We start from the raw sequence: 14173 nt of genomic DNA on the forward strand, positions 1-14173 counted from the left end.
GTATACTCTAATTGACCAGGTACTAAAATGTAGTTAAAGTAATATCCGCTAATCACTATCGAACTTAACGAATCGAATTGCATCATATGGCATTGCATCAAATGGCAGTGTGACGATATTGTGCAAAAAAATTATTTTCATACATTATTGGTTTACCGTCAAATTTCTTCAACTGTTTGTGTTATACTTTCTTAGATGTTCAATAGTAGTGAAAGAGTACCTCCATTGCCTCAGCCACTTAAACCTATAAGGCAGTTACTTGACATTTCTGTCTTGACTACTTGTTTCAGTAATTTTTGATAAACTAGTAAAACAAAAAATCAACAGGCTTCAAATTTTCCTAAAACCACTATGCACAAAGCGATTCTTCCTCCTTGGTTAAAAAAAGATCCTATTTCTTAGTGAAACTTGTTTCGACATTTAGAATTAAGATATCAAGAAAAATCAAGTTTTCAGACTTAAAATTGAAAAAGAGGAAAAGTTTCAAGAGATCAGCTTAAGAAGGAACTTGATAGTAAAGTTTTGAAGATTTTGAAGTTGATTCTGAAAATAAAATTTTTGACAGCAACAGGTTCTCGACATGCAAAAATGCTTGAGACCAGATCGCAAATATAGTCGCTACACTAAGTAAAAAAATACCAAAACAACGTTACATATGATAATTAGCAAAAAAGCATAATTCTTGGCAAATTACTCTGAAGTGTGTATCTGTAAAGCAAAACAAACAAATTCAAATAGATATACCTAAAACTTATGCACAAAATCTTCAACAAAAATGAGAAAGTAATGGAGATTCCAGAAATATTGGAAAAAAATAAGGTATGTGGCACTGATATCATGGGATACACGATATTGAAAAAATTGCTAGTGCTATCTATATCGTTTTAAACATAATCGATTTATTTATTTATTTATTTATTGGAGGTAACTTAATTGGGACATAATCGAGATTTTTTTTATTGGAGGTAACTTTCCAAAAACAATGGTGAGCTATCTAAGTGTACAAAAGCAATTCATTAAAGTAAATGATTGCATCTCTGACACTGTGCCTGTAAACAATGGTGTCCCACTAAGCTCGCTTTTAGAAACTCTACTATCTACTATTCAATATCTATATGAACGATCCTCCAACTCAAAAATTACAAGTTAATGCTTTCGGACAAAGAAATGGCAACAAATTAGAAAAATCAAGACTGGAGAAAATGCAAAACTATCTGAAGAGCGTTAAAAATTGGTGTAGCAAAATTGAATAAAACAAAACGGAGGTAGTGCAATGTACTGCATGTTAATCAAAACCATAGCGAACGCCAGTTTACTCTAAACTCAAAACTTCTCCAGAATAAATGTGAAAAAAAGATGTTGGCATCATTATGGGGTTGAACTTAGACTGGAAACCAAATGTTCATAAACGTTGCCCAAAAATCCCGGAAGCGTACCTATTTTTCAAACAAAACAAACCTCACAAACCGCCAAAAAAAACAATGGAACCCAGCGACAACGTAGGTGGTTATTTTATCCCACTAACTAGTGGTACCAGCAACTGTGTAAGATAGTAAAGACAACTTTACGCGATGAACAACACAGTTTTCGAAGACATAGATTAGTTTTGACACACCTCGGGACTAATTGTGAACAGAAAAATCTTGCATGATAATGACGTCAAACCGGGACTAGATACCAAATTTTCACAAAATTGAACAAAAATTTAATTGACTTTTTACTTTAAAGCCCAACCTAAAATCGGTACTCAAAAAAAGAAGTTTTGGTACGACCGTGGAAAACGAGAGCCAAAACGAGACCAATAAGAAGCACAGAACGTAATTGTAGCTCCTGAACAGTCGATCCTTGTCCTTCAGAGAGCTCCGGAAGTAAATCTACTACAATCATGGCTCAGTGACATTCTCAAGCATTGTAACTGTTAAAGAAAGCCTAAGTTACGCCAAATCGTCGAATGAATCAATAAACTGTAAATATCGAATTGTTTTTTATTTGAATTGTTTTAATTTTTTGATGTGACTAGTTCGGATGTATTTAAAGTTTTCAATCACCAAAAGCAAAGTTCAGAACAAACGATGCATCAGTTAGAACTTCTGAGAAGAAATATGTTGTGGGAAAGAGGGCTTCAAATTATAGTGATTCTAAGGATACAGATGAGAAAATAATTGTTTTACCATCAATTGTGTACAACATTAGAAATAAAAAGATTCGTCATTCTTAATTAATAGAAGAGAGAGATTTTATGACCATTTAGCAAACTTGTCCAAATATTAAGACAGGCCGTTTTAAATGGCCGTGATAACAATGTCAATACATTGCAATTTTTAAACTGCCAAAATCAACATCGAGTTCGACATAGACGGTGGAAAAACGAAATCGTCAGCAAATTGAATGGTACGCAAAAATGTATGAAAGGGTCTTCAATTCTGCATTTTGTTGATTCAATCTTTCAATTTCTACTGAATTGCAAAACGACTTGACCACATTTAGACTACAATTAAATCAAGCTTTTGTTCGGCTGTGTGTTTTTTTCACACATGACTAAGACTGAAAGAGAAAACAACTGAGTGTTTGTTTCTCTCTAATTGAAAGTTATGTGGTGGATGCTAAGAAATTAACAGATTCCTATACCAAGATTCTTCGTCAAATGTTCGTTTTCTACAAATAATCTATGGAAAAAATGAAAAAAGGAATAAATTCTTAGACGAAAAACAAAGATTTTTTTGTTTTTCAAAGAAACTACCAGGCGCAAATTTTGAAAAAAACTTAAATTGTGCTAGAATTTTTTTATGATCTACATTTCGGGAGCAAGATGAGCAACAAGTATTTCATGATACTCAACGCTTGTACACCAATTTACCGCTAGGGGAGGCAACTGAATTTTCTCTTATAGACCTGAATTCTAGTGACAAGGTGCCAGAGCTTAAAATATCGGATATGAAGGTTTTTTGAGACTAATCTGAACAAAAATTCCATTCTAGTTTAATAAAATGCGATGAATATTTGCAGGCGGCGTAGCTATCGGCGCTTCGTCGAACAGACTTCTATCATATTTTTCAATTATATCTTTTGAAAATTCTTTGGCAAATCCAGATGAGGGAGGGAGTAACAAAACTGCCAACATGGAGGTAAGGTGCCTTGATTGTAACTTAAGCGACAGTTTCTGGGAGTCAAGTGCAGGTCAGAAAACTGTGCAGATCTGTTCCTTCTCTGCAGAAGAAGGTACACCACAAGACACACAAAATTATTGCTTAAGAGGTGTGTGGATGACATAGCGTGCACTGTTAACGGGAATCCTTTAAAAAATCATATAATGAGCTATTTCATTTCAAAAAACTTAACAATTCATTCTTTATATAACCAACGGGATTGCGAATCTAGAAATCTTAGATCTGAACATAAACGTGAACTGCGACAGAAAAACTAGCTCTCAACGGTATCAAAAGTCAAATACTGCTGGCGAACTTTTGAGATTTCGTAGCTCTGCACAACATTAGTAGCGGTACTTATTTGTAGCGTTACAACATTGCAAAAACAAGATCCAAGAGACAATACAACAGATTTTTAATGTGATTTGAAATCTTCTGATGGATCTCATATTAAAATCGTACAGATCTGGACAAAAATATAGTATCAAATTGAGTGGTCATCCGCTTTCGTTAATGAGAGGTTGAACAAAAAAGTACAAAAGAAGTTGACAGAACGACATCCCGAGAGGGAGCAGCAACTCAACACGAATTCGAACATAAATGTGCATAAAAGTTTTTTTTGTTTAAAACAGTGAAAAAATTTCCTTAAATTCAGCTAATGGGCTAAAAACTGTGTGTTAGTCAAATCTCTTCCCCGACAAGCAATTCATGAAAAAGTTTGCATGTAATGGGTGCATTTCTATCTTTGTTGGCAAAACGAGCCAATCTGTTACAACTAGTGTTTAGTGTTTCAGACTATCAAAAGACAGTCTCGCGGGTGCGGCAACACCTCAACTTCACTGAATGTTGTAATAAAGCGCCAGATTTTGATTAGAAGATAATCAATGCATGTTGAGGTCTTCAAAAATTGATGAAAATTGAGGCAATCTACATCAAAAAGATAAAATCGCAATTAAATACGCGCGATGGTTACCGAGGCTGGATTTCTCATGAAATTTTAGTTCGAACACAAATATTGATTTGAAAAAATTAAAATTCATTCTGGTACATATCAATTCAAAATTTCATCAAGCACATCATCTGAAGGATAACACAGATTAATACTGAGGGTAACGAGTGTTTGTAGGAAAATGAAAACAGAATACTCGGGAATTTGAAAAACTCCGGACGAAGAGTGATAAATTTAGGGTGCATTGAATGAAAAAAAAGTTAAATGTGAAGCTAACTGTAAATAATTCTAAAACTTTTTGTCATTTTAAATCTTTTTCTAGGAGTAGATGGAGTTCAATTAAAAGAAAGCCCCTCCACTTTTAGGGTAATTGGTCAACTTGTGGAGAGCAATCAACTCCTATGTATAATAATAAGTACGGACAGTTGTCAAAAACTAATAAAACGGATGCAAATTTTATTAAAAATCAGGCATCTGAGTTATAATCGAAATAGGTATGATTAATAGCAATCAAATACAATGTGTACTGATTTTAAATCAAGTTGAAAAAAATGCAATGTTTTGAAACGACAGCTCACCCCCTCTATAAAGCTTTATATTGATGCTTTTGCTGTAGGGCTCCGAGGTATGGAGTGTGCGCCATGGAGGCAGAGAATGGAGCTACGAAAAAATAACGTTTTTGTCTTTATGTTATTGATTACGTCCGATTATGAGTTTTCCTTCTTATCGCTGATCCTGAAACACAATTTTTTCATGGCTGCACTTCTGCAAAAAAGAAGATTAATGGACAGAAGTGGCCTTTCTCGACTTCGATTATCATTTGCTCCTGTTTCAGCTTCTTGATGAAATCGTGATATTTGTAGAAATCCAGTATGCTTCTCGTGCAACTCTAAGCATTCGGATTAAAGAATTTTTTATATCAAAGAAAGTTCTGCTGGAATGGAATCAATGAAGCTATCAGCTCTGTTATCTTGTCGAGCGTCGTCATCAAATGTGGAATTTCTATTTGCGAAGGTTTCATCTTGCAAAGTCTGAAGTCAAGGCTCCACTTCGCCATTATCCGAGGCTTAATCAACAAGTTCACACTGGAATTACGGATGTCAGTGTGTTAAAATTGCGTAAAGCCACGTTTTCGACAATGAACAAAATGCGTTAATTTGAAAGTTTGTTCACATTTGCATGTTGGTGGCAGTTTCACAGGTTGCCATTCTTATCTATTGGCACTTCCATCTCTATACTCTCTTCTGGGTAAATCAAAATGATATATTTTCAAAGGAAGTGCGTTTAGGCAGCATAATGCTCCTTTTTCTATATTCAAATCTATAGGAAATGCATTTTTTTTATTGGTTTGATCTTTGATCGCAAACGCCTTGGCTCGAGCCTGTTCCTAATCGTTCCTGTTTTCGGATTGTTTTTTTCCTGATCAAATTCTGCAACTACAGGGTCATCATTCTGTAACAGCTAACAAATCAGAATACATCTTTCTTTGTCCTGTCTTCAGACGGAAGAATGCATAGAAAACTGCCTGTCTTTAACCGGAAGAGAAAAAACGCGAGAAATTTTTCAATGTAGGAGAGATGGTTCAACATTGAAGGGATAAGATAAAACCGCAATTTTTTTCGGCTTTTCTCAGCTGAATGTGCGAGTTTGGGGTAGTTCCAGCAATAAAAGTCAATTACTGTTGCAGTGCGTGTGTAAATGATTTGTACATATTCTGACGTCACACCTTACTATGTTGGGCGAGTTTCTTAAGCATGTTAGAGTAGTTCGTTGACTTTTCTTTCATAAAATTGTTGGAGAATCAATTTTATCCGAACCAATAACGAATCAGAACACGATGACCTTCGATAACATCAACATCTAATCCAGAAAAAAATCGCCTTCTGAATAAACTCCGTTTTGATCACAAGGTGATGACGGCGATCACATTATAACCAAATGAACTGCCATTTTCATTGAGCTTATCTAGCATAGCACAAGCCGTAATCGTTCAAGGCTATCGGCCTTATTACCGTCATCTGAGTACCATTCATTTCTGAGTTATAAACCATTTTATACACTTTGTAAACTATTTTATCCGATAGTGAATCAATCTTTTGTAAAGCTCACGATGAACGCAATGTTCAAAAACATTAGTTTTAAATCAAATTAATTTTAATTAACGCTTCCTTTTTCTCGCAGCTTATCCGAGTATTTAGATAGGGCTCTCAGGCATTGTTTGTCAGAACAGAAAGCACTGAAATTGAGCTCACGCAAACCAACTCTGGATATTAGACAGCAGGATAATCTCCTAAATGGAAAGACTTAACGAAACTAAAACTACTACCCTAATCATTTTATTTGGAATTACACGGCCTAGTGGTGATTGTAGACCTGCTTAAAGGAAAAGATATCCGTCTGCCATTTAGACCACCGAATGCAGTAACAGACGTTGAAATTAGCTCATAGCAACTGAAAAATTGCAAACAAAAAAGGCAGATAAAAAATTGGGGGTAAGACCCAGTAAACTAATCAATATAAACAGAAAATGTAGTTATATTAATCTTGAGGAAATTGATAAAACTTTTCCAACAATTTTACTGGAATTGCTTTTCTAACAAATATTTACTGTTGCTGGATAATACTGGCAATAGCAACCCTGTTCCGAAACTCTACTGAGCCTTGAAGTGATTTGTGCGAATTCTTGTGATTTTCCACTAAGGCATAATCTCTCTCTATCGATAATTATTTTCAACCTTCAAAATAGTTATGTTTTAATACAGCGTTATAATGTTGATGCGTGATTCGAGTAAAATGAATGAATTTATTTCAGGCTGTAGAAATGTCTTCTGGGGTTGCCGCAAAAAGACCGGAACAAGCGCGGTATGTTCCCCCGGCAGCCAGAAGAGGCGAGCAAATTTCACCACGTTTCGAAACTGTTCAGGATGGTGAGCAGTCTGATAGCGTATTAGCACTTTTGATTTACAATGTGTTAAAGTGTATCATCATCAATTAATGTGATATTTTTGTCAATTATTTTTTTGGGATGTATTCCGTCTGTGACCCCTGCATAGTTGCCGTGTATTATAGCACGTTTAACAATGGAACATATCCATTTATATAATAATAACACAAGATTTAGGGAATATCCAAGGGAAGTTTTAAAGTTCCCAAATCAAATTCAAATAATGAGAATTCAGTGTTTCTAATGTTCTGCCTTCTTAGAAATTTCAATTGATAATTTGTTTTTTATTCATGTAAAACTATTCGCTGTCAGAAAAAATATCTCACCAGCAGATTTCCAATCATTAGCTACGATAGTCGTGTAGGTGAGAGGCACAAAAAACTCGAAAACTTTGAAACTAATTGTGGTTAAGAAATGTGTCGTGATTTCTATTAAAGGTAATGCCGGAGAGTTCATTTCAGGCAAAATTCCACTCAGTGTCTTGTTATGTTGGATTTTTTCGATCTGATTTTACATCTGAAGCCGGGTATAATGGATTTGCGTGCTTTTTCTCAATAGTATTAGCTGTGTGCTTTTGCGTAGTAATCGGTGATGCTTCAAAATAATCTCATGCAAAGTTTGCGCCAAATATTTTATTGTCCCATTGCTTCTCTACTTATGCTATTCTTCGTACTGGATTGACTTCTGGTTAATAGCAACCGTAGAAGCTCTGAACTTTAATAGCCTCTAATTATATGGCTTACCGAAACTGATAAGGAGGCATAAATTTGGTTACATTTATTTCTTTATATTGTATTTTGATATCAACGTGTTTAGTAGTTTAGCGAGTTGAAAAACCTGACATTTTATCATATTACAGAGATTTTTTTTGTTTTATCATATTTTTATAATCTCGCAGAACTGCTTCACATGCTGATCAAGCTGCCCTTTTCTATAAAATGGAGGAGGCAGTTCCAAACAAATCCAATTATAGTAATTTGTGTTAACTATGGTGGATTTATGTTTGATTGAAGTCTATGAGAATAGTGAGGCTTTCTTAAATGTTCATATACACACCAGACTTAAGATTAGCGGATTACTTCATTTTTTATTTGTCTTTTTTATCTGTGAGCTGTTTAATTCCTCTGAAACGAAGTTTGTAGCAATTGTATTTTTGTTGGTCTTTTTGAATGCGGTTTGTCGTACTACCGACTTATCGTCTGATGATTTTTCCCTGCGCTCTACGAACCCCATCATACTGACAAAGCCAGTCGTCTGAGAGCAGTTCAACAAAAGTCGGTTATGTTTTTAGACTGCTTTTTCGAAATTTTGCAAATCTAAAAAGACGACTCCCTGTGCGGCACAGAAGGTTCCAACATAGTTCTCGAGTTTGACAAAAATTTTCTTTTATTCTGATTTAGAAGTTTCGTTTTCTATTTCAACTTTGAGTACGACCTTTTCATTTTTCAAACATGGAATTTTTCAGAACCCTCCTTTTAGTAGTTTTAACAGAAGAAAAAACAATTAAGTTGTCAAATTTTTTGCAACGATAAATGATCTTCACTAATTTTTTAAGCTCAAACTTAGCTCCAATTGAAAGTTATACGTAAATGAATTGCAAAATTGGAATGAAGTTCCGTATGTGAATATTGTGGACTTTGGGCAAGGTGTTTTTTGTATTAATTCAACCTATATCCGCAAGTTTTGAATCTTACAATTTAAAACGAACCAGAAAAGATGTTCTTAAAGTTTACGTTACAAATAAAAAAGTATTTTTTAAATGTGTTTTTCACGATGAAAAACTGACAACTTTTGTATATCAATTAACTCAAGGGATTAACCTTGATTCTAGTGTATGCTGATTTCATCTTTCAATGACTTTTGGAACATTTAAAGATATTTTCAGTTCAAAAGTCAAGCAGGAATGAGATGAGAAGGAAGCAGTGTTAAAAAACATAACTTTTTCTTTGTTTTTCAACCTATTTTTTTCTGCTGTTTTCAAAATTTCCAGATTGGTCGAATGGAGCCAATATTTGCTTCGTCAAACAAAACCCTAAATTACCTTGAGGGCATTTTTCTAGAAAGTATTTTACAGCAAAAAAAGGAAAACTTATTTCTGATTCACTAAAAAATTTTACATTATTTGAAATAAGATTGATATTTCCAAAGAGTTCCTTATTTGACTCGTTTGTTCCTCAATAAAGGCAAAAAGAACCAGCGGCTGTTTCACATCTTCATTTATACAGATTTAGCAGTCGATTGTAACCCATCGCGAGAGTAAATCAAAATACTTTTGAAAAATTCAATCTCTTTGAGTTTTATTGAATAATCATCAAGTATATCAACAGAAAATAGTAAAAGGAGCGTTTATGCTCGCAAGAAGTGTTTTTGTTGTTCCACACTCAAGCCACCCAGTTTTGTTCAACTCTGTGACAATAATACCTCCGTTGGACACGAATACAAAAAGTTCTCTAATTTGTACGCGAAATTGTGGGTTCAGGAAGCCAGCGAGTTCGGCACAAAACTGAACGAAGTATTTCAGTTTCGTTTTGTCTTGCTCCCTAGAGAAATTGCTTCTTTTTTGTACATCAGGAGTATCCCAGTTGTTGATTGGATTCAGTTTCAAGCAAATTGGTTAAAGAAAATACATATGAAGTACCGCAATTTACAAATAATACCTTCAATTTTCAATTAATTTTTCAATTAATAGACTTCAAATGAAAACAGGAAGAAACTAAAAAAATTCTTATTGTGATTTGTAAATTTGTTAATTGTTAAGTCTCTTTGGGTTTTTACCGTTTCCATGTTTTTGGGACATGGTTACATCGAAACTATCAATTCACTATCCAATGAAATGCGACAAAAACACGAAATAACCAAAAATAGCTGAAAAAAGTTTGCAAAATAGCTGACAAACCTCAAAAATACTCGGATTGTCAATAAATCCTATCTGAACGTTAAATTATTATTACAGGCTTTTGAATAATTTAGTATATTAACAGTTTTAGAAATTATTTATGTTAATTCAGTACCCCTCCCACCAAATTTTTTCCCCTTTGCGGTTCAATTTTTAAGTTGCTCCCCTTTCTCAACATGCGATAAAATTTTGAGATTTTTAAAATTAAAAAAGTAGCCTTTAAGGGCTACAAAGTGATATTTAATTGTTCTCGAACGAAGTTTGAGGAAATTATTCTAAACGGGTGGCTCTTTTTAAGCAAAATTTTTGCTTGATCATTTTTGCGCTTTTCTTGTGACTTTTCGAATGACGTTTTCAAGGTTCTCTCCTTCATTTTCAGTGATTGCAATTGCTGTCATTCTGAAATGAAGTTTGTGGCCAATATAAGAGGGTTCTTACAGTTGAATAACAACGCGGTTGTAGCTTTTTGATAAAGATGTCTGACTGCTATCCTGGAGGTTGCTGGTTAGAACCCCTATCAGGTAAGTTTTTGAACCCTAAAAATTTTGAAGCTGTCGGTCGAGAGCAATGTCCGCCTGTCGTTCGCACTTCATCCGATGTTAGTCTGTTTGTTTCTCTTTTTTCGCTAAGATGCGTAAACAAAAAGTGAAAAATTGACTGAAGAAGAAAAAGCCGGCCTTGCATATATATAGATATGTATATATATATATATATATATATATATATATATATATATATTCCCCATTTTAAAGAAAAATGTTGGAACAATAACTCTTTTTGCTTAGCTGAACCATCTACAACACGACGAGTCAGTGCGAAACCATTGAAAGAACGTCAAGCTGTACGCAATGATAGTCATAGAGGTATCCATTCAAATCGAGCTGAGTCTAACACGAAGCAGAGGGCATCCGAGGGACTGAATGATCGTGTTCAGTCGGGCAATCAAAGGGTGGATGCAGCCAATGATCCTAACAACACCAGCGCTAGAAGACCCGATAAAGCTGTGCGTGACAATCGAGGTGAAAGACAATATAACGAGAATAGGGGGGCCACACATATTGAAGGGAATTATTACGATTACGGTGGCTATCAGGGACACAGATCGGAACCTGGAAGGAAACCGCGTCGCAATGAAGACGAGCAACGTGAGAGAACAGGTGGTGGCAGGTATGGTGCTAAGCATGCACCGAATAAACCGGGAGAAAATAAGCCTAGCAGCCGCTATTATACGAAAGATTATCTGGAAAAGTCTCATTCTGGCGAGTTTCCAACCTCTGATTTAGAAAGCGTCAATGCAAGTAGTTCTGTATTAAAAGACGTTTCACCAACTGCAGAAGGCGTGAAGATTGAGCCTATGGATAAACCCTCAGCTTCCGAAAAGAAACATAGTATGGAAGCGAGTTCTCGAGTTGACGAACCAGAATTTGATTGTGAGGTCAAAACTACCCGAAGAGTCAGATCTAATAACGCGGAATCCAGTAAATCAAGCGCCAATCACAAAACTTGGGAGTTTACTCCCACAAATCGTCAACTGCATTTAGACACTGATTTGTCGGCTCAGGACATAGCCAAGTACATTGGACCCCAGAAATCAGCTGGTAATGACAATGAGCCTGAAATGTCGGCTCCAACTGCCAGACGCGTAAAAGCAACAAGACCTCAAACTTTGCATCAAACAGAGGCAACAAGTCAACAAATGTTAACTGAATCAGAGAGTCAGTACGGAGAAATGACGAACAAAACTAGAAGAGTTAATAAAAAACCAACTAACTATGCTTCTAAAGAAATGAGTGATGATGCCCTGAAACTTGAGATGCAACGCGAGAATCCAAAAAATCGAACTCTGTATGATCCCGCAAACCCTGCAAGCTCAGCTATTACTTCTGCTGCTGTGAGGCCTAAACAGTCTCCAAAAAGCTCTCCAATAAAAATATCAGATCCTCCCCAACAAAAATCGCTTCCAAAACTTCCTACCGAACTGCCCCAAGACTTATACGAACGGACTGCAGTGAGTAGCAGGCCTGATGCTAAGGACAGTTTTAGGCAACCTCCCCCAGGCCGAGCTCTGTATGACCCTCGCAGTAATGTTCCTGTATGCAACACAGTAGCGTCTAGTTCTTTTAGCAGCACAAGTAGTGCTCAAAATCAGTTTCCGGGCAACTTTTTTAGCGCTCCGGTTATGGGCAGCAATCAACCTAAGCCCACTGCACAAGTCCAACCAATTCCATCTAATAACACTCCACCACCAGTCCAAACAACGTATAGCAACATGGATCCCATTTCGTCAGCTGCGCAACAATCGGCACCCAATCAACAACAGCAGCAGTTTTTAGACTACAACAATTTTGTGCAAATAATGCAGATGAATGGTATAACCACAGACCTAGCGAGCGCTTCACCCAATATCGTGGCTCTTTTCGGTCAATTTATGAAATGCATTAATGACTTGCAGAGAGGTGGACAATCAACAAACACGCCCGCTCCGTTAATGGGTAATGAGTACAATGACTTCCTGCAGTTCCTGAATGGCGGACAACCTCAAATTTCTCGGCAGATGCCAATTCCTAATTGGAGTATGCCCATTGGCCAGGTTCCCAGCAGCCAATCAGGTTCTTCGTTCCCCTTTCAGATGCCACCTGCAGCACAGACCAGGGTCTTCCAAAACCAGATAGCTCCAGTTACAAGTACAACGGCCGCATCGCAGTACCAGATGCCAGTTAATCAAAATTTTCAATTAAATCAATCAGTTGCGGATAACTCCATGGAGCAGAGGTATAGCAGTGCTGCGTATCCTATGATGGCTAATCATGGGCAGGCTGATTGGAGGCAAAGTGAAGCTGCAATGAATGCCTTTTCTAGAACCATGCCAGAAAACATCGCGACAGTGCATCCGACATCTAGAAGTGGTCAAAATAGTAATTATGGCGAGTCGAACAGCGTGACTGGACAGTACACACAGAATACTTCTAACACGAACGCTACCAGACGAGGGAATATGGAATTAAAGCTGGAAATTTTCCCGAATAGAGTAAGTTTACCTATTGGCACAAAAAAGAACATTGAATTAATGGAATATTGATTTTGTAACATTGGAAGCTCTAGTTCTTTTGCAATGAAGTTTGTTTCCTTTATGGAAGAGCTAAGCTATTTACTCAGCTAATCTGAATTGCAGTATTTAAGACATGTCCACAGAGTAATTTGCTTGCTTTTTAGCAAAATTTTGTCTTGTTAAAGACTATAGCTGTCGTTAAGTTAAATTTTTGCTATGCTCTCGAACGAGTTTTTGGAAGTAGTGAATTTTTGTTCGCGCTATGTTTGAACTCATTTGGTGCAATATTGGCAGCGCTCTGTTTCTGACTGAGCTCTTGGTTTCACAATATTTCACAATACCTAGGGCTCAATAAGACCTCGACAAAACCCGATAAATGTATTTTTTATTTCTTTTAATTATATCTAATGTCACTCCAATAATTTCAAATAAATTTCACTTAACTCCTCTTTTCAGCCTCAACAGGTGCAGCCGCAGTCGACCAACAGTACCTCTCCGAGCCCAACATGGACCGGCAGGGACACAAACGACCACTTAAGTGCGGAGCTTCAAAAGAGAATTGGCGATATGACTAGGAAAGGAAACATTGATCCTGCCCAACTTGTTTCCATGCAAACTTCTAATCCTAAAATGGATTCAATCAGGAACAAAATGTTGCAAGTCATATCGATGCAAAGTGTACATCAAACGCAGTTGATAGAAGCTAAATTGGAGGAACTGATCAAAAAAGTGTCTCTTGAGAAACTAGAGACGGATATTGCTGACCTGAGAGATAAATTTCTAAAAGAGTGTTCTAGTGTTATCGTGAGTGACAGTGAAAGTGCTCAAACTCATAATATAGAGTATATTTTGTGGAAAACGGCATTCTATCCTCTGATTGAGAGGCTGCGCAACCAGAAAAACAACACCTCATTCAAATACAGAGCTGAAGACTTGTTGCACAAGTATTTGAAAGATGTAAGACTTGATGCCTATCCGAGGCAGGAATCATTTAAAATTTTTATTATTATGCCACTTAACTTTCGATTGTGGATTAAACAATAAGGATAGATCTGATCATTTGGTTCTTCAATAATCAAATGTTATCTGCACAAATTGTCACCAATTTACGATCGTAACGATCTGTTCCAAATTTTCAAGCTGGGCAGAATTTCTCAAAAATTGTTCGATGGAGTTTTTTTGCCGGATA

At 36.2% G+C, this 14173-nt stretch overlaps 1 protein-coding gene across 3 annotated transcripts in view; it reads left to right on the plus strand.

Annotated features, from left to right (window-relative positions):
- The first annotated feature begins 6886 nt into the window (after window positions 1–6886).
- The window catches only part of LOC142342648 (uncharacterized), a 100562-nt gene continuing 93275 nt past the window's right edge, over window positions 6887–14173 (plus strand). For 2 of the 3 annotated variants that reach the window (XM_075394096.1, XM_075394105.1), the window contains exons 1-3: window positions 6887–7022; window positions 10721–12963; window positions 13441–13941. In XM_075394096.1, the coding sequence (XP_075250211.1) occupies window positions 6893–7022; window positions 10721–12963; window positions 13441–13941 (2874 nt within the window). In that variant the 5' untranslated portion in view covers window positions 6887–6892. The remainder of the gene's footprint in view (window positions 7023–10720; window positions 12964–13440; window positions 13942–14173) is intronic. The other variant, XM_075394115.1, reaches the window with a different exon arrangement.

Source organism: Convolutriloba macropyga, chromosome 1 (genome assembly GCF_964194025.1).
Source record: "Convolutriloba macropyga chromosome 1, txConMacr16.3, whole genome shotgun sequence".
Lineage (NCBI taxonomy): Eukaryota > Metazoa > Xenacoelomorpha > Acoela > Convolutidae > Convolutriloba > Convolutriloba macropyga.